This window comes from Pogoniulus pusillus, chromosome 5, assembly GCF_015220805.1.
Source record: "Pogoniulus pusillus isolate bPogPus1 chromosome 5, bPogPus1.pri, whole genome shotgun sequence".
NCBI lineage: Eukaryota > Metazoa > Chordata > Aves > Piciformes > Lybiidae > Pogoniulus > Pogoniulus pusillus.
Genome location: NC_087268.1, coordinates 47261360 through 47282368, shown reverse-complemented (window position 1 = coordinate 47282368; position 21009 = coordinate 47261360). Strand labels below are relative to the sequence as shown.

General features: G+C 38.8%; 1 protein-coding gene across 5 annotated transcripts in view; it reads right to left on the bottom strand.

Annotated features, from left to right (window-relative positions):
• Positions 1-346: 346 nt before the first annotated feature.
• Positions 347-21009, bottom strand: part of RBM26 (RNA binding motif protein 26) — a 54668-nt gene continuing 34005 nt past the window's right edge. For 4 of the 5 annotated variants that reach the window (XM_064143914.1, XM_064143917.1, XM_064143916.1 and 1 more), the window contains exons 15-22: positions 18645-18773; positions 16392-16466; positions 15578-15748; positions 12618-12722; positions 10273-10482; positions 8006-8092; positions 4266-4379; positions 347-1175 (exon numbers count right to left, since the gene is read on the bottom strand). In XM_064143914.1, coding sequence (XP_063999984.1) covers positions 1086-1175; positions 4266-4379; positions 8006-8092; positions 10273-10482; positions 12618-12722; positions 15578-15748; positions 16392-16466; positions 18645-18773 — 981 coding nt within the window. In that variant the 3' untranslated portion in view covers positions 347-1085. The remainder of the gene's footprint in view (positions 1176-4265; positions 4380-8005; positions 8093-10272; positions 10483-12617; positions 12723-15577; positions 15749-16391; positions 16467-18644; positions 18774-21009) is intronic. The other variant, XM_064143919.1, reaches the window with a different exon arrangement.

Here is a 21009-nt window from a genome sequence, read left to right as displayed (position 1 = left end):
AGGAAAAGATGCATTCATGTGTATAGCTGAGCTTTTTAGAGGTCCACCTACCACCTATTCCCCCTTCTAACCCATTTTCCTAAACTCCCTTCCAGTACTGCGTGTGTTTCTTGGGTGATCAAATCTCCTCCTGCTGGCACAGCGCCAAGGACACAGAATAAATTCCTTAGTGTTGAAAGATTCTGTTTACCATTTGTTTAAAATTCCAAAGAAACCAGAAAGCTTTTCTGCAGGAGAGTATACCTGTGTGTTAAGGTGAATGAAGTACGGTTAGGTTGTGATTGCTGTTACATTCACAGCTGGTTCAGCGTAAGTGAGAGTGATTTGAGCTCCTTTTGTGAACATGGGGGTGGGGTTGCCATTTGGAATGGTCTTTTCTCTTTTTTCTTTTTTTTTTTTTCCTTTTTTTTTTCATTATGAAGGAACATTGCCTCAGCTTTTTTTGGTTATTGCCTCTTTTTTTTTTCTTTTTTTTTTTTTTTCTGAAGACCATTCCATTTCTTTATTTTTTAACATCTTAAAGTCATAAGGACTTATATGCAAAGCAGTCATACACTTTTATCATTAAAACCCATAGGTAAAATACGTACACAAATCCAACAAAAGGCTAGTACATAGTAAAGCCTAAGCATACTACTATGCAATATTATGAATACATAACTTTAGAGACTTCGATTTAGTACTGTTATCTATTCATTTCTGAAAACATTCACAAAGATTTTAAATGCAAAGTTTCATTCCGTATCTGGAATAGAACAAAAATTATCTATGTTATAACAACGTTTGGTCATTTGTGTTTGACCAATTTGGTAAATTACAAAGAACCCAAAGAATTCTGCAACTTTCTGTAGAACTATGTAATAAAAACATTGCATATGTTCCTAGTATGATGTCTTTAGCAATCATTTACTGAAATGTAACTCAAACATCAATCTCTCAAAACATATAACCGACTAGCTGCTTTTTAGTCTATATCTGAATCCAAATTCATCACAAACCCCTTTTTAATACAAAGATGCAGAAGTACATTAGATAATACTAATGCAACACAGGTGCAGTGCTAGCATTGCCATTGATCAGCTGAATCATCTTCTCCATGAACGAGATTCATTATCTTCTTCCTCTTCATCATCATCTTGAAGCAGTGAGTCATCCACCAAAGATTCTTCCTGAAACTTCAACAGAAAAATTATGTCAGATGATGTTAAAGATGAAGAGGCAAAACACAAATCTCTGTTATTTAATAAAGAACAGATTTATTTTTCACTGGCACACAGTAAGCTGTGTTGTAGTGAGTTTACTCTATCAGGGAGGGATCTACCCTAAGCGGGAACAGCTTTCAAAAAAGAATACTCTATGCATATGTATTATACACCTATATTAATAAACAGCAAAGGAAACTTTCTCTTCACCACACTTCAAAATGACTGGGACATAGTCATTAAACAGCTCTTCCGATTCTTCAGTGTGTAATTTGTGGCCGAGGTGCCAAGTTCCATTAAACTTTGGATGTTGCACTGAAATGTAACATTACGTTTTTCACATTCATACTAATTACAGATGTTTTCATCCAAGAGTTCAATCTACATGTGTTACAGTATCAAAAAGGCTGAATCTCATACATTTTGATTTTGACAGCTTAATCAGGCTTAGAACTAACATAAAATTTTAAAGACTGAAGCAGGGAGATAGGTAATTACAAAATTTAGACACAATATCCTAATATACTTTAAATTCCTTTCAGTAATGATATAGTAACTTGATAGATTTTGTAGACTCGACTGAAATTCAATGAATTAACATCAAGTTCTTGAACCCATTCATCTGGGATCTGGGAATCACAACAGTGTACTTCAAATACCAACTTAACCATATGCTGGAAGCAATTGGAATGGGCTGCCCAGGGAGGTGGTGGAGTCGCCATCCCTGGAGGTGTTGAAGCCAAGCCTGGCTGAGGCACTTAGTGCCATGGTCTGGTTGATTGGCCAGGGCTGGGTGCTAGGTTGGACTGGCTGAGCTTGGAGGTATCTTCCAACCCGCTTGATTCTATGATTCTAAATACATAATTGCCCAAGGAATATTGAATAGAAACCCCTCAGGTAAAGAAATTTGGCAACAGTTAATTCAGTTGTCGAAAATTCAAATAAAACCCAATCTCTTTAAAGGAAGAAGATAGGAGAGCTACAAATATTTGGCTTGTTTGGAAAATGGGAAAGGGACAGAGGTAGTTATTTTGGTTCTTTTCAATTAAAACCCACTGGGCCAAGTAAAAATCCAGCATTGCTACTAACAAAAGTAGAGACAAACAAGTATTTTATATTGCACATTTGCTACTGCAAAGACCTCAGCAAGCATACAAATGTAAAGAATAGTTAGGGGGTTTGATCAAAACCAAATCCTACACATCTTCCACACGAACATCTACCTGAAGAATGCCTGCAGAAACAGCCCAGAGACAAAAACAGTTAAAGGACAAACTCAGATTTCAAGAGAAGTGCTAGAAAAGTAGATGGTCAAGAAAAAAAATAATCTATGATAAAGGTAAACATTCCACTAAAGACATCTGCTTTTGAAAAAACATTATTTTCTCCTTTTACTTCAACTGCTAGAATCTGGGAAGTTTTGGATGAATCCATCCATTTAGGAATTAGAGCAAACAGGCCCAATGCAGTCTTTTCCTTGAGTTTTCTTCCCATACCAAATGACTCCTGCTATGAACAACCATCGCTTTAAACAGATGTATTCTACTAACACTTCTCAGGCAACATGTTGCCCTCACGCATCTAGGCTTGAAGTCCTCTTAAGTCTTCCTCAGGGTTTGTAAGTCTGTCCTCTCCACTTACCAGGGCAGTCAGTACATGGCACTTGTTATTCATCTCATTCCCTATCCCCCACTACCTGTGCCCTCTTACACTCAGTGTTTTCAGGTGGGGCTAAAATATCTCTGTAGCCCACCTCCTAATGAATCTGTATTTTTCCTTCTCTGCTCTACAGGTCTTTGCGTATCCCTGCATGCCCTTCCTTCATCGTGCTAAATGGAGATGTCTACAAGATCCCCCCAGTGTGGTCTCTTGTTGACTCACAGTCCATTATTATCTGACAGCGATTGAGGTTTACATATACAAGGGACTTAATATTTTGTTAAGTCAGAAGGCACAAATGTCTAGTGGAGGAAGTCTACTCTACCTGTCTTCATCTGAAATGATAAAATGAAATCAGCATTTCTTGAGACAGAAAGCACACAGAGAAACTGGCTTTCTTCAGGAAATAAACAACAAATACTGTATCCAGTTCTGGAGCCCCCATTACAAGAGGGATGTGGAGATGCGTGTCCAGAGAAGGACCACGAGGATGCTCAGAGGCTGCAGCAGCTCTGCTGTGAGCACAGACTGAAAGAGTTGGGGCTGTGCAGGCTGGAGCAGAGGAGGCTCCCAGGTGACCTTCTGGTGGCCTTTCCGTATCTGAAGGGGCCTCCAAAAAAGCCGGGGAGGGACTTTGTAGGGTGTCAGGGAGTGACAGGACTTGGGGGAATGGAGCAAAGCTGCAGATGAGCAAGTTCAGTCTGGACATGACGAGGAAGTTATTGAGCATGAGAGTGGTGAGAGGCTGGAATGGGTTGCCCAGGGAGGTGCTTGAGGCCCCATGGCTGGAGGTGTTTAAGGCCAGGCTGGCTGAGGCTGTGTGCAGCCTGCTCTAGGGTAGGGTGTCCCTGGGCATGGCAGGGGGGTTGGAACTGGCTGCTCCTTGTGGTCCCTTCCAACCCTGACTGATTCTACGATTGTAAAAAAACAACTGATTAGAAAACACACAAACAACCTAACAACCTCCATAAAAAAACAAACCTCCAAATGATAAAACCTGAAGTCCCATCCTGCCCCCCCTCAAAAAAAATCAACACCCAAAAAACTCCCAAATGAAACTACAACAAAAAACCCCAACACCTACAGCACACTCCCCAAATCCAGAGAGTGAATGCTATGGAATACAAAATAAAGTCAAATATGGCTATAATCAATACAATCTTGTTGAAGTTGCTTCTATGGTAAGTCTGTGAAAACATGCCAGGAAAAATACACAGATGAAATAACATCACCAAGACAGTCAAGGTACACGCTTCAGGTATCCTATGGCAAATATGCACATGCAGTTAAGCAAAGTGTGAGCTACATTCACATGCAAAAGCATGAATTGACAAATCCTTTTCCTTTGAAAATGCTGTTCTTTTGTCTTAAGAAAAGATAAAGAGAAAGAAAAAGCAAGCTTACTTCTTCTTCTTCAGGTTCAGCTTCTTCTGTTTCAACAGCTGCCATAGTAGCCACAGGCTTGTTCCATGCCAACTTTAGCTCCTGTCCTTTAAAACGACATCCATGAATTGCAGCCTAAAACAAGTTTAAAGCTTTTAGTTATATAATTGTCAAGGGGGAAGTTAATTTCAGTAACACTTAAATGTCAGAAATAACCCAACAGCCTGCTCTTCCAAAAGAAAATTCCAAGTCACGATATGTGCTCATGCTGAGTTACTGTTCACAGATTAAAACAAATTAACTTCATTCACTGCACATGGTATTCACACATTCAGGAAAATCATCAAATTATATTCAGAAGAAAAAAAAGCTTGGAAAACCAGAAATAATTGGGTGATATAGGAAAAATACTCAGCCAAATCTTCCTAGTTCCTAGTATTATCCTGATGGGTTCTTCACCTTTCAGACAGATGCAAAACTGTTAATGGATAGCTTACTGGAAGGAGTAAGATACTTCAGCCTGGAGAAGAGGGGGCTTCCAGGTGACCTTCTTGTGGCCTTGCAGCATCTGAAGGGGGCCTCCAAAAAAGCTAGGGAGAGACTTTTTTGGCTGTCAGTGAGTGACAGGACTGGGGGGAATGGAGCAAAGGTGGAGGTGGGGAGATTGAGAGTGGAGGTGAGGAGGAAGCTGTTGAGCATGAGAGTGGTGACAGGCTGGACTGGGTTGCCCAGGGAGGTGGTTGAGGCCCCATGGCTGGAGGTGTTTGAGGCCAGGCTGGCTGAGGCTGTGTGCAGCCTGCTCTAGGGTAGGGTGTCCCTGCCCATGCCAGGGGGGCTGGAACTAGACGATCCTTGTGGTGCCTTCCAATCCTGACTGATTCTGTGATTCTGTGATCTCACAAATACAAATGGTTCAAATATTTAAGAAATGCCAAACTCAAACAACTAAGAAAAGCCCCTTTGTGATTACAGCTTAATCTACTGGAAAATGTTCCACTTCCTGCAAAGCCATTGTAATTGAAATCTAAAAATCTTCCACTTATGGGATATTCATGCCTTTCTAAGTACCAGCTGCATTAAGTGGCTGCTTTGGAAATAGTATGTTCGAATTAAAGTAACATGAATGAGCATAAATCAGCGTTAGCAACATTCCGAAATAACTGTCACGGTCACAAAAGATTTATAGGACAATCTCAAAGTACAGCATAATGTGAAATGTGGAAACAATTACATGTTCAGTGACATCTGAACATGAATTGTGTGATATTAAAGTCCCCAGGTATAAATTTTAAATCTGTACATATAAATTTATGATAAATTTAAAAGATCCTAAGCTTATTAAAATGCAGCTCAGGAGCTTTTCGTCCATGGTCCCATCGCAGTGTCACACAACTAGAATTTTTAGAAGTACTTATACGTGACATTTGGGTCCAGAAACAACTTGTAATCTTGGGAAGAAATTACTGCTACATAAAAATGCAACGTTTTACAACTGGGAGTCCTCTTCTTCCTTCGAGGCTAGAAGATATATGGTCATAAAACCTAGGTCTATTCTCATTTAAGAAAGTAAAATATTAGCTGCATTTACTCCACAATTGGCCTCAACAGAGGCTTTTCATGATTACTTTCTACGTCTTCCCCAGTTGCCAGTCTTAAAAGTCTGCTTTAGTAGTAAACACAGAAAGTCCAGTGGAAATACACAGGTTGTAAGAATATCTTAAGGAAAACACAAATTTTACTGTATTTGAACAAACACAACTTCAATAAAGTTTTAATTAAAAAATGAAGGTGCAATTAGATACAAAGTCATAAGGTCTCTTCTCCCAGGCAAGCAGCAACAGAACAAGGGGTCTCAAGTTGTGCCAGGGAAGGTCTAGGCTGGATGTTAGGAGGAAGTTCCTGGCAGAGAGAGTGATTGGCATTGGAATGGGCTGCCCAGGGAGGTGGTGAAGTCGCCATCTCTGGAAGTGCTCAAGAAAAGCCTGGCTGAGGCACTTAGTGCCATGGTCTGGTTGATTGTATAGGGCTGGGTGCTAGGTTGGGCTGATTGAGCTTGGAGGTCTCTTCCAACCTGGTTGATTCTATGATTCTAAGACAGTTACAAGTTTAAAGGTTAACTGGAACACCGAGATCACAAACACTGAGGTGGGCACAAGCCAATCTCGTGAGGTTCAACAAGACCAAGAGCAAGGTCCTGCATCTAGGTCAAGGCAATGCCAAGCACAAATCCAGGCTGGGCAGTGAGTGGCTGGAGAGCAGCCCTGAGGAGAGGGACTTGGGGTTGCTGCTGGAGGAGAAGCTCTACATGAGCCAGCAGTGTGCATTTGCAGCCCGGAGGGCCAACCAGAGCCTGGGCTGCAGCAAGAGAAGTGTGGCCAGCAGGTGGAGGGAGGAGATTCTCCTCCTCTCCTCTGCTCTGCTGAGACCCCACCTGGCATACTGCATGCAGTTCTGGAGCCCCTATGACAAGAGGGATGTGGAGAAGCTGGAGCGTGTCCAGAGAAGGGCCACTGGGTTGATCAGAGGGCTGGAGCAGCTCTGCTGTGAGGACAGACTGAAAGAGTTGGAGCTGTTGAGTCACATTTACCTTACCACAGGTTTTTAGGTAAAAGTAAAAATCCCAAACAAAACACATAGTCTCACTACGTAGGATATCAGTAAGAGGTCAGTGTGAGGTTCCAACTCTTCAGGTGAAAAACAACTGACGGTGAAATACAGCTAAACCAAGACATCCATCTATCAACTGCCAAGTGTTTCCCTTAATTTGTCTAGTACATCCTGTAATGAAGTTTGCCAAAAGTATCTTTGTTTCTCAAGTATTTCAGGAATATGTTGTTGTGATAGATTTGTTTAATCTGGAATTATACTCTGACATCAGAGTTCTTTTAAAAGTTTTTAAACAATAATATATTCATTTATTTATTATATTACAATATACTTAATCATACAATCATAGGATAATAGAGGTTGAAGGGATCTCCAGAGATCATCAAGTCCAACTCCTCTGCCAAAGCAGGACCACACAGGGTAGTTTGCACAGGAATGCATCCAGGTGGGGTTTTAAAGTCTCCAGAGAAGGAGAATCCACAGCCTCTCTGGACAGCCTGTGCCAGTGCTCCATCACCCTCACTGTAAAAACGTTTCTCCTCATGTTGAGGTGAAACCTTCTGTGTTCCAATTTGTAGTCAATTGCTCCTTGTCTTACTGCTGCAGAGTATCGAAGAAGCCTGGCCCCATCCATCTGACACTCCCCCGCCTCAGATCATAGAATCAAGCAGGCTGGAAGAGACCTCCAAGCTCATCCAGTCCAACCTAGCACCCAGCCCTGGCCAACCAACCAGACCATGGCACTAAGTGCCCCAGCCAGGCTTTTCTTGAACACTTCCAGAGATGGCGACTCCACCACCTCCCTGGGCAGCCCATTCCAATGCCAATCACTCTCTCTGACAACAACTTCCTCCTAACATCCAGCCTAGACCTCCCCCAGCACAACTTGAGACTGTGTCCCCTTGTTCTATTGCTGGGTGCCTGGCAGAAGAGCCCAACCCCACCTGGCTACAACCTCCCTTCAATATATAATTATATACAATACATATATTAAATGAAAGATATTTGTACAAATTGAAGAGATTTCCTCTCAGTCTTCTCTCCTCCAGACTAAACAGCCCAAATTCTCTCACTCTCCAGATGGCAGATGCTCAAGTATAGAAATATAATGTAAATGAATGTTGAAGGGTATTTTCAATGAGGACTATACTCACAGCTTCAGCTTCTGCTCTTGTTTTAAAGGTAATCACTGCATGAAGAGAGGAGTCATCTATCTGGCAATCTTCAATTTCACCATATTGCTTTTAATAAAACAGAATTAAGAAAAAAGCTTAGTGAAATAATTTCACAACTTCAGAAGCACTCTTTTAAATCAAACACCACCACAAAATCACATAAAACAAACAGTGTACCTTTCGCAGCCGTAATGCCAGAGTTCCTGTCTTTGTAAGGAATACAGTTATTTCACTTGCACTTCTAAAACATGGAAGACTTGTAGCATCTAGATTTCCTGAAGTTTTAACACAAGAAGAAGTTCTTCTGCTTCCTCAAAAGGATTCATTAGATATGGGGACTGCAGAAAAACTATCAAAGTGACTTCAGCGTCTCAAGAACCTGATCTATCTACTCCTCTAATGGTTTCTGTAGCATTGCTACCTTAATGTTGCCATCACTGCAGGCAGTGATGCCCAACAAATCTGTACAGCCAGAGCGCTGCTCATGTGCAGAGCTGTGACTGATCACAGAGTTGGAACTACAGCCCAGTGTGCTTCCATGGAACATGGAGGACATCTGAAACAGCAAATGTGCAGCTTGCACACATTAGTAGTGTTACACTACTAATACTGGGAATAAAACAATATTTGATTTGGGGTTTGTTTCTTTTTCTTTTTGGTTTGGCTTTTTTTTGGTAAAAGATACTGAGTTTAATCATGCACTAAAACTGAAGTATATTTAAAAAAAAAATATGTTCTGAGCACAAATTCACGACCACAAACTGACACCAGGTGTCAAGCTTTTAACAGTGGCAGATTCTCTGTTTGTTCTTACAGTACTTGCAGCCAGTAACAGAAGTAGCTGATGAAATTAAGAAGATGAGCGTGGCCAGCCAAACTTACATTAGCAAGTATCATAAGGCAGACTAAACCACAGCATAATGCAGGTTCTGAGCACAAATTCCTGACCACAAGCTGTCACCACGTATCAAGCTTTTAACAGTGGCAGATTCTCTGTTCTTACATTATTTGCAGCCAGTAACAGAAGTACCTGATGAAATGAAAACTACCAGCGTAGCCAGCCAAACTTACATTAGCAAGTATCAGAAGGTAGACTAAAGCACAGAATAACGCAGATTACAAGTTAAATTTTCAGACATGTCCTCTGCTTCACAGAAGTGGATTACATCACTTCATTTTGAAGCTGTATGTGCTTTCTTGTGTGTTGGTTTGGGGTTTTGTTGCTGTTGTTTGTCTGTTTTGGTGCTTTTTACAAAAGGAAACTGGTCTTTGTTGCATCTTGTCCTATGGAAAAGTGTTTGCACGGCTGCCAGACAGCAATCACTAAGTATGCCGATTGGAGTAGAATTTACTGGACTTGCTTGCTCTTGGACTTCTACCTTCACAGAGGGCCACTGCAAATAAATCACAAAACCAACTCCCTAACCCAATATGGAGGAGGGATGGTGGATGATACCTGGATGACGATTCACACAATTGTATGGCACTGGACATTCTTAGCACTCATTCTACAGAATAAACACCTTTCCTCTAATTTTATTTTTTTTGAATGGGGGATAGGAGTTTTTTATGCATTTGTTAATTTCTCACCTTATATATAGTAAGAATGTATTTGCAAATGTGTATTTGTCACTAAAATAACTGCTAACAGTTGCATACATCAATTTATTGTTTACTAGAATAAAACCAGAAGAAAAATGTACAAAACCCTCTGTTGTCTTCAGCTTGCAGACAGGGACAAAAACCTTTGTCTGCCCTGCCAAGATCTGTATATAAGTGGCACAATTCTCATCCTGACCCTTCAGTTCAGAAGGTTAGGCAAAAGGACTAAACATTCGCAGAGAGAAGTGTCAGTGCCATGAAAGACAAAAAGACTTCAGGTACTGAAAGTCTGGCATTGAGTCAGTCTTAGTTCTCACAATTCCTTTGCTTTTTTTTAGTCTAAGAACTTGTAATAATTTTACACATATCCTGAAAAAATAATTTATTGCTTTATGTTCCCATTTTCCCTTCTACGAAAACACCTAAGCTTTGTAAAGGCTATGCAATTACAGTTCTAACTGAATCAACTGTGCAATTTCTTTTGCTTCCTTTTTTTCTGATGCATTCTTTTTAGTTTTTCCATGAACAGATGCACCACATTAAGGATAAAATCCTAAACAGTATTTCCAGATGAACTGAATCAAGAGAAAAATCATTCAACAGACAAATGTCATCCAAAGAACAGAAGTGCAATTGCCACATACCGCAAAATGAGGGAGAAGATCTTCTCTATCACTTTCTGTAAAGGCAGAGATCTCTAATGCCCTAGGTCGATGATCCACAACTGCATGCACAGGAACTCCTCTGCCTCTACCCCGGCCTCGTATTCCTCTACCTCTGCTACGGGACGCACCCCGACCTCTTGCATGAACCCCTCTACCGCGAACTGAAGAAAGAATCCCTCGTTTGGCAGCCTACGATGTTTATACATAACATAGTGATGGATTAACATTAATCATCTAAACATTCAGATTAAATTAACAAATACATAGCCTTATGTTTCCTAAACACACATCCTCAAATAAGTCTCAGAATTAACAGCTTCAGGGTCTTAAAGTAAGAAAAAAATGAACATGTTAGTAACATTAAAAAGCTGGTATCATTTATTATTAACAGATCAAAAATAGGATGGAAGCAGGAAAAACAGGAAACTAAAACTACATTATCAAAAAAGCCCTCAACTGTGAGGATAATCCCTCATAGGAGAAATGAGCTGCACAATAATACTTGAAACTTCATTAACAATTTTTTTTTTAGTGTGGTGATTACCTACTTAAATCACCCCTTTCTCTTTTCTCTGAATGTCCAGATTGAGATTTTATTCTGGCCACAATTACTGCAGTATAACAGCTTTTGGGCACAAAAGAACTTGTGAGGGAAGACACAGAGGCACGAACAAGCATCTCCAAGGACAAAGCAAAAATCTGTCATTACATTCTCAGTAGTTTCCACCACACTCTTGTATCCTTTCTGAAGAATTTGCATGAAGTCTCCAAAAGAAATTTAAAGTGGGAGGAGGGGATAAGCTGAGGTTTGTTTGCTTAGGTTTTGTTTAAAACATTTTTAAATGGTTAAGTGACCAAGGTAGGAAGTGATTATGATGACTCAACGATCAAAGCTGTATGCTGTTTGGGTTTTCTCACAGTAAACTCAGGGACACCTGGAACAGAACAGCTGGTTACGAGCTACAGAAGCAATGCATGAATCTTGTGGGAGTTAGTCACAAAGACACCATGAGAACAACACTTTTTTCTAAAGAATTTGTAAGAATACTGCAGAACCAGGTAAAGATCAAGGGAAAAAAGTCTATATCCCTCTTGTAAATTATACAAGGGCTACATTCCATGCTGCTCTTTGAAATATATCAGTGTGCTTTGTTAGTAACTAATAACCATGGTTTTCTCTCTCTACTTTGATCAGTCATAACTAAAAGATTCAGAATATTCATTTTAATAGCAAAAAGTAATTTCCTGGAAAAGCCACATTTTTTTTTCAATCAAAAATACAAATATACTCAATGAGAGGAGCAGCATTAGCACACTCAGCTATGGTGTAACTACCCTGAACAGTCATCTACTTTCTGCTGCCACTTTACAGATCATTCAATTCACCTATGTTCTAAAATGTACGACTGATAAATAAGCTTTTAGTATACTCCTAAGATTTTATTTGCCATCAGCTTTTATGTCACATCTATTCAACTGGCTTGGGTTACCAACAACCTATTTCCACAATTACCAAAGCTGCAGAACAACCTAGTTTCAAAGACTTTAATACAGCTTAGCCGTACGTATGTGCACTGTATATAACTGTAGTTATACATAAGACATGACCAAGCTTCATTAAGACAAGAGATATTTAAGTGACATGGCGGCCTGTTTAACAGTAAAAAGAGACAAGATTATTATGCAATTAAGCAGATACTACACAATTATACAGGTGGGATGGTGCAACAGAACACAGAATGTTACCCAAGGCATCCAGAATTTCTGAAAGTGTTAACTAAGAATCTTGAACAGCCTTCTGATTTTTTTTCAAAGCAAGTATCTCAAGAAAAAGGGTGTTTCTAATCACTGAACACTTATTGAAACACTGTATTTGCTTTTGGCAAGTCCTCCTCTTGAAAGCAAAGACACTTCACCTTTATGGCTAATCTCATTAAGAGATTAGCACTTAAACAAAAAGAAAAATCAAACTGTTTTTCAACTGTTCTATATCAAAACGAACATCACCTACAGGCAACAATTCAAAACCACTCCATGCTACCCACAAAGTATTAATACCACATTTCTATAAAATATCATGTCATCTAAATAGTTAGAGAATTTAAATGCATTAGCATCAAAACTAAAGACAAGACTATTTCTCTACCTCAATGGAATTCAGAAACTGATTTTTTTAAGTACCATTGTTGCATGCTTCCACCTACATAAAATTCAATATTGCATTCTGGGGAAAAAAAAGTTTATGATACAATACACAATCTGATAAATATATAGGAAAATATTTGATTAAAGGTCAATTGCTACAAAAGGAGAGATACACATACTTCCAGCTGCAGTTCTGTGTATTTTCGTCTTAATTCGGTAACTTCCTCCCCAGCTTGCATCTTCTTGTATAAATCCAGTTCAGTATCTAGCAACTCCTTCTGCATCTAAGAAATTGTTACAGTAAATGATTAATTCCACAGTGCACATTCCATACTGAGGAAATAATTTTCCAACAAAATACAAGACTCTGTTGCTATGCTCCTATCAGCAAGCTATTTCTGAAACACACAGCAAATTAGAAGACTGGCCAGCACTGGCTTCCAGCTAAGGTAGAAGCACAGCAACTCTATCAGGAAAAGAGTCAAGAGATGAAGGTTTCACACTTGTGACAGCTGGAAATCACATATCACCACTGAACCTGATAAAGAAGGGGCAGGAGTCTGTTGTTTGGTGGTTCTTTTCTGGAAGCTTTGAAAGTCAAAAAAAGATGGGTTATTCAGTTGTTAACTTCAAATGGAACCTCCTTTGGCCCTCACTTTCTGGTTATCTACAATGCCAAAAAAAATCTATCATTTCCTGTGGAACAGTGTCCATAGTTTGCAAAACTGAAACGGTGTTTCTAAGTGCTCTAAATGAAGACTTCTCTTATACAAAGTTTCATCAGGTCTCAAGAAGAAACTATGTCCTTCAAGACACCAAGAGGCAACAAAAGTTTCTACACTTTGTGGGGAGGGGAAGAGTATTTTGTAGCCTTCAAGAAACAGAGCAAGATAATGACAGATAAAGATCACAGCCCTCATGTTAGAGTTGGGTCTTCTGAGCTGTTCCAGATTTTACAGGCCAAGAAAATGGAAGAGAATCTAGATCAAATTGTCAAAGTTGTATATGTAAACTGAAGGCTGTATTAAGCCCTTACTTCCACAAAGGTGAGATTGGACCAATTATTTTCTCTCTTTCAAGTGCTAGCAAAACACAGATACTCTACAGTCCCACTCAGACAAAGCCATCAGTAAAATCCACTTCTCTACAGTTCAGATATTTTATCCATTATTGAACAGGCTTGCTTAAATTGTTTTTTCACTTTCTGTATTACAAAGATAACAGAAAACCTGTTCAAGAGCTTTATTTGAATTAGCACAGCACTCACTTTGCTAAGCTAAAACAAGTCACACAAGGAATTGGTGGACCAGGTTACCAAGCAGAGAGTGATGTGATGGGCAAAAGAGACCTCAAGATCAACAAAACTGGTTTGACCACAAGCACACACACAGCAACAAGGGAGGGCCTACATAACAAGTACCAGAGGGGAAATCACAAACTTCTTTTCTGGGAAGTCCGTGCCTCTCCAAAGCCTCCCGTACACTAATGCACCCAAGGTGCGAAAGAGGAGTTAGATGTTTGTGTGCAGTTACTGCATTACAATCTCAAAGGGACTACAGAGACATCCTGAGAAATATCAAACTACTGGAGTGGTGCAGCAGATAGACTCTGCAGTTTCTTAAAGAAGGACAAGTCAGGATAGCAAGGAGCAGGAGATGCCCTTTATACGACACGGCAGTATGAATGCACAGACCTCTACCTGGGGACAGATGATGTCCCCAGGAATATAGAGAAACTATCTGAGCATGCAGGCGTTGGTTTGGAAATCTAAAGCCCACTTAGAGTTGAATCTGGCAAAGAGAGAAAGAAAGCAAGAAGAAAGGCTTCTTTCTGCAAGTGTAACAGCAGCAAGAGGAACACTGCTGTGGAAAAAAACGAGGGCCACCTGTTGAATGTGCAAGAGAATCTGGCAGCAGACACGAAAACAGTCAAGTTACTTAACAGCTTCTACTCCTCGGTCTTTACTGGAAAGCCTTTCCTCCAGCAATCCCAATATCATGAGACTAGTGGAAATGCCTGGAGAAAGAAGACTTGCCTTTGCTAGAGGAGAATCAAGTTAGGAAATATTTAAACAAACTGGACATACACAAAAGCCTGGAATCCAATACGATCAGTAAGTACTGATGTTCTTGCAAAGTGGAGCTCAATTATCTTTGAAAGGTCAAGGCATTTGGAGCAGATTCCTCAGGACTGAGAAAAACTATGCATCACTCCAATCTTGTCCTAGTTTGAAGCTAGCTGGGATATTTTGGTGAGAAGAATTAGATTAGAGGCTGTGAAAAGGAAACAATGGTGATGTCCACTGCACTCAAAGACTTGCTGAGATGTATAAAAACATAGATAACTGTTTTATTAGAATGCACTTCATCACTACAAACAGCAAGAAAAGCTTGCAGTATGTCTAAAAGAACCCTTATTACTTTCCTAAGATGCTATTTCTCAAAGTCTTGCTTAATTCTGAATCACTTTGTGACCTGTGTAGGAAGGAATACTTCTATAAAACCCAGAATACTCCCTTTTAATATGTAGTATCATTGCATCTTTAAACAGCTAGGAAACTGGTTATAGAAGTACTAATAAGAATGATAGCAGAGAAGAGAAATAACCTCACAGGTACAATCCAAGCATGGGTAGCTAGATGTAAGGAAAGTGGCCAGTGTGATCCTCAATCTAAAAAGCATAATATACTGAAAAACCTCAGTGGCATAAAAAGACACAGCAAATAATATCTTAGTCAACTAGTTTCATGAAAGTTTACGTTTTAAGCCTGACTAGAGATAATTGTGTTACATAGTGGTGATACTTTTGCATAAGAAATTCTGTTTTCATGATTTCCATTCAAACTTTGAGAATGCAATGAAAGACATACAAAAGACTGGATAATACAAAGGAAATAATTGTGTGCCTCCTGTTTCAATTTTTGATTATCCAGATGATGCAGCATCTGCGTAACAGGAGGCAAACCTTGCAGGCAACAGCCATTTATTTCAAAAGAGAGCAAACCCAATCCAACTGGAAAGACTACTTCAAAATGAAGCCAGTATGTTTCTAACTACTGCTGATATGGATGCACATTTTCATTCTATTGAGGTAATCACAGGAACTCATCTTACTAAAAAGCTGACCAAAACTTCATTACCTGAGTCTTGGTTTTCATGCTTTTTAAAGGAGTGCCTCCTCCTGGTGATACACCTTTTAATTCATCCTTTAACTTGGTAATGCTGTTAGTCAAAATTTCCAGTGTTTTCATGATTTCTGCTTTGTCTTCTGACTTCATGGCTTTGTTCTTCTCCAACTTTGAAATCAGCATCTGTCCAATTTGAAAAATAGTAAGAAAAACCTTCTTACTCAGCAACTACTACCACAAATCTGTTTGCAAGTACTCACTGCAACTAAAAGAAAAGCAGAATACTGCAGTTCCTGCATGTGATGCTCACTCTCATTACACAGGGCTAGTAAGAGCTTACATTAAATCAAACTCTTTGTCTGAATCTCTGATTCATTTACTAATGAACATCTGAAATTTCTAATTTAGATAGATTTTTCAATATACTTGCATTATTTCAATATTTTTATTCCACTTTAATGACATTTTGGCCGTTTTCTCCTCCTAAAGTGCAATCATGCATAATTTTCTATGTCGATCTTTCCCGCTCCTGTCAAGTAGAACTCTCAGGCTTCCACTTCTCCCAAAACATGTATGTATGCTGCACCCAAATTAGGCAATTTGACCCAAAACTGTAGCTGAACTGTATAAGCTTGTAGTTTAAGTGAACTGCCAAACAAGTCAGATTAAAATTCTAAGCTTAAAATAATACGCTGATACTCTATTCCAAGAGATTTCTTATGTTATAGGCTAGTTTTCTATCTCATGCTTACAGATGATGAAATATTTAAAGTGAATTGAAATTTTACAACTGAATTGCTAAGTTTCTTTAATGCTAATATCTTACCTTCTGCGTTTCAATGTGCTTCTCTAGGATTTCTTGCTTCTTTTTTCTCACATCTTGTTGAAGTCGTAATGCTTCCTAGAAGCATAAAAGAAATGCAGTAAGTGTCTAGATTTTGAAAAATATTGCCAGGAGAATACTATGCCTGACTACTACACAGTACTAACTTACAATAACAGAGAAAAAAATAGTAACAGAAACTCAAAGTAGTAATATGCAACACTGCATATTGTGTTTTGGAAAACAATGCATCACCGAATTAGCAAAGGATCTAACGATCTTAGATCTGTGCTGGGAAGACTTCATTATTACTTAGATACAAATTAACCCCTTACACAACTCCACCGAAAGCTGAAAGGCAACGTAACACCAGGACCATGAGAGGTGCAGCGTACAAGAGTTTAAATATGCAAGGACAGTACCTTGAAAGCAACCGCAAATCAACTCCACCAATAACAACACATTGTTAGGTACAGTTACAAGCACAATACAATTAAATCTATTTTCTAAAATTAAAAGTGTTACCCAAAGAAAACAATTTCTTCTGCATGTGAATGCTGTAACTTGGAAGTGACAAATACTACCACCCAATTTGCTCAGAAAAAAAAGGACTGGCATTGTAATGGGCTTATCAAAACGTACTGAAACTGAGAAATCTGACATATACTGAACTCGGGAGAAGCAGGAGGAGATACCACAGCTGCTGTCCTACTAATGCTACTTGAGAGAAAGCAACTGCTTCTTGCTCTCAGATACACAATATAGAAGCCTTTGAAAGCAAGATACTTGGTAGAAAACAAAGGCTTTGTTATCAGCATATTTCATGGCATAAGAGGAGAGAAAGAAGATGAATTTACACCTCTAGATCACCAATCAATTGGGATCAGACTGCAACTGGATTATTTTACACAGAGAGTGTAAGTGCACCACAGCTATTTAAAAAAATGACATAGGAACAAAGTTTTTGTCTGTGTTCCCAAATACTGACAAAATCTGCTGCATGACATATTAGATTTGCAAATAGCGTGCATCATTTTTCTGCAGGGAAAGGGAAGGTAAGACAAGGGAATGGATGCTAAGAAAAATTAGGGAGACAGGAGGAAAGGAGTGAGTCGCACAAAATCATGTTTTCCCACAAGAACTAGTACATTGCAATAGAAGCCTCTGAGGAGAGGAAGGAGCAAAAGAGTGCTAGAAAAGAGCCAATCACTTAGCACACCTTCAGTGTCTTCTCTTTAAAAAAAAAAACAACTCTACAGCTATTATGTTGAGGCAATTTTATTAGGAGCTTTTTGCCATTTCACAGGCACTTAGCATCTGAACTCGAAAGGCAAAGGCTTTAATACTGAAAATCATGTTTTAGGGGACAAATATGAAATGAAATCTCAAAACTGTAAGTGATTTTTTCAAACTCTGGCCCAGTGCCACAACTGATGTGCATCTACAAACTGCTATTTCAAATTACATTACACATCAGTTAGTGGTGTTTACCACTAAGCTAAAAATCTTTAACAGTTATTCTGCTTTCAATAATTATGTTTAAATCTAACTCAGTACTGAACTACTGACAAGTGGTTTGAAACCAGTAAGACAAACACTAACCTATATTTAAGTTGTACTAAATGACAAGAATCAACCTGGAAAGGGAGCTTTACTGGGCTCTTCTGAAAATTCTAAGCAAATTCAACTACAATTGAGTGCCCATTTAAGGCCAAATGCATTTTGTTGTATTTCCTTTCTAACATCAAAGAAAAAGAAAAAACCAAGTACTACTCAAAAAGAGTAAAACTAGAAGAGCTTTAGTTTGGAAACAATAAAATGCAGAGTCATACAGTTCTCAGTTCTCTCAAATGAAGAAACAATGTTGGTTGATAGCAAAAAATACTGGTAAGGTAAGATTGATCATAATGAGGGGCAGTTCCAGAAAGGCCTAATATAAAATAGTGACTACACTATACTCTCTTCTCTCTCACAACATGTAAATTGTGGAGATTCTGCTTCCAGGATGAAGTACTTCACATTTTGAACTCTCAGAGATTTTTAAACTGCCTGAACATACACTGAAAAAATAACAAAATGATGCTGAGTTTTCTAGTCCTTTGGGAAAAAAAACCCCAAACAACCCACATTATAGTGAATTTAATCTCATAACTCGTTTTATCTATGCTCCTGAAATGGATATACATAGCCAGCTACCTCTAATGGTCATAAGTTCCCAGTTTAGGTCCATTTTATAAAGAAGCATATGTAATTTACCTGTTTTTTCTTCTGTGCTTCATTAGAGTCTAGCACGGAAGGTGAAACAACAGGCAAAGATTTCTGTGCTGCCTTCAAAGCAGCAGGGTTGTACACAGTTTTTGTCAAGCCAGTAGAAGTGGATAAAACCTATAGGAGGAAACCATTTTATTTTTTTTTGCCAGTGAATTTCAATTAAAAAAAAACAACCCACACACGAGTGCTTAAAAAAAATGTGTCTTCTCTTTGTCTGCTTTGATGATAATGGAACACAAAAATCTGGGGTTAACACCTATCCAGAGTTGCTTCAGTTAAAGAGGCAGCACCACACCAATATAGAAGAATTACAATCATTGTATTATAAATTCTGTTGGAAACTCAAATATTTGAAATTTGGGAGCATATATAAAATGTTACATATTTGATCATGCTAAAGGGAAACAGAAGACTGAGATTTTCCCAAGGATAACTCAACTTCATCTTTTTTTCTTTTGAAGTTTAAAATAGAATTTGCCATGGCTGCCTGGCTTTTCCAAACAAAAATTTAACATCATTTTAGAGACTGAGGTCCAAAGTGGATGCAATAGTTCCTTTTCACACACAGTTTGTGCAAAGCAGAGCTTGCACAATCAACAAAAAGTAACTCGAGTACAGGGAAGTCTTCGACATCATACAGCAAAGGAAGAGACTCCTACATCTCTCTGTTCTGTCTTCTACATTTCTAATGAGGTATGAATGTTCTCCATGACTGACTGAGAACATGGTTAGTCTGCTTTACAGCTTCCCTAAAATATACTATGTATGTTCCACAATACCTGAACGTTTGAATTATTTTGACTGTTTGGACTGGTTTCTTATCATGTTAATTTTTGGCCACAGTAGAATAGACAAAGTCACTGCTAAGTGCCAAAGACAATACTGGCATGATCCTGTCCTCCCTGGTAGCAAATCACAGCAATTATGCAATTGAGATAATTTCCAGGAGTTTAAAAATACTTTATGCATACGTGGAAACCAAAAGATGCATGCAAAGTCTTTCGGTCACCATGCACTCCATAAAATAGACACAATGCCCATCAACAAGAGAAAAAGAAGAGACAGCAAAGAAACAGAATGACAGAAAAGATCAAGAGATCAGAAGAGTTTACAACAGGAACATTTCAAATTAAGGCTTTTCACTTGGAGCTATTTGCACTATTTCTTTCCCCAGTATTTTCTAGAGTAAGCAGTGCAGAAGAGAAGCGCAACAACAAAAGCATGTTATGGGGTATTACAAAAGGTGATGCAAAATACTCTAAGCAGGCCATTAAAAAGAAGATGAAGGATTTTTTTTACTTATTAAAGCACATCCGAGTTATATAGTTCCTATAACAAAGTAGCTTTAGGACAGTGCACATCGCAAACAGATGACCAAGTAAAGACAAGATAAAGACACACTCCTTTGGCCCTGAACTGTCTTCATGACAGAGTAGAACCATGCCTCCTCATCTCTTTTAATATAAGGAGAGATGTGACAGTAGATGTACCCCCGTCAACTAATACAAAAGAGCAAGAGGCAACACATTAATGCCTTCTAAAACTCCTAATATAATTCAAGGGAAGTAACAGCACGTATCTCTTCACAAGTTCGTACTTCCAAGTCCCTACATAGATCCTAAAAGGCCTCATGATGACTGTTCACCTTCTCCTCTTGCTCTTTGGGCAGTGTGGCTGCTGACATTTTTACTGTAAACTTCCTGCCAAACTCTGCACTTAGAAAGAAGTAGAAAACATCTAGGAAATGACACCCTTTTTTTCTGACAGCTGTCAATAGTCTAATTTCTAATGGTTACAGAGCATTATCATTGCAAACTAAAACAAGACATTTCCTTTTACAGTGAGAGTAGCAGGTAAAACCAGGTTAAATCAAGTTTCAGAACACCACAAAAAACACCAGAGGAAACTTACTGCTTCACACTCAGTCCATTCAACAGCTGAATAGCTAATCAAAACCAGTCATTACTATTAAGATAACATAGTGGAATGCAATTTTAGCATTAATTTACTCCTTGTAATGAAGTGCTTTAGGACAACTTAACTCATAGAGAATGAGAAAACAGAAGTATTTACACTCAAACTGAAGCAGGCTTCTTATTTCTGAAGTATGCATATAGCATGTACATAATATCTATTTCAGGAACACACAGCAAAATAGTTATCTGCAGCTCATTTAGGGTAACAAAAAGGCAACTAATCAAACCAATCAGGAAATACAGGCAAGACGTCAAGACCAGTGTATTTAGATGGACAGCTTGGCTTGAGTAGAAGAGACATCCTTTGTAACTGTAACTCAACACTAAGTGGCGTTACCTTTGTATGCTAAATACAGCACAGTCTCTTTGAAGAG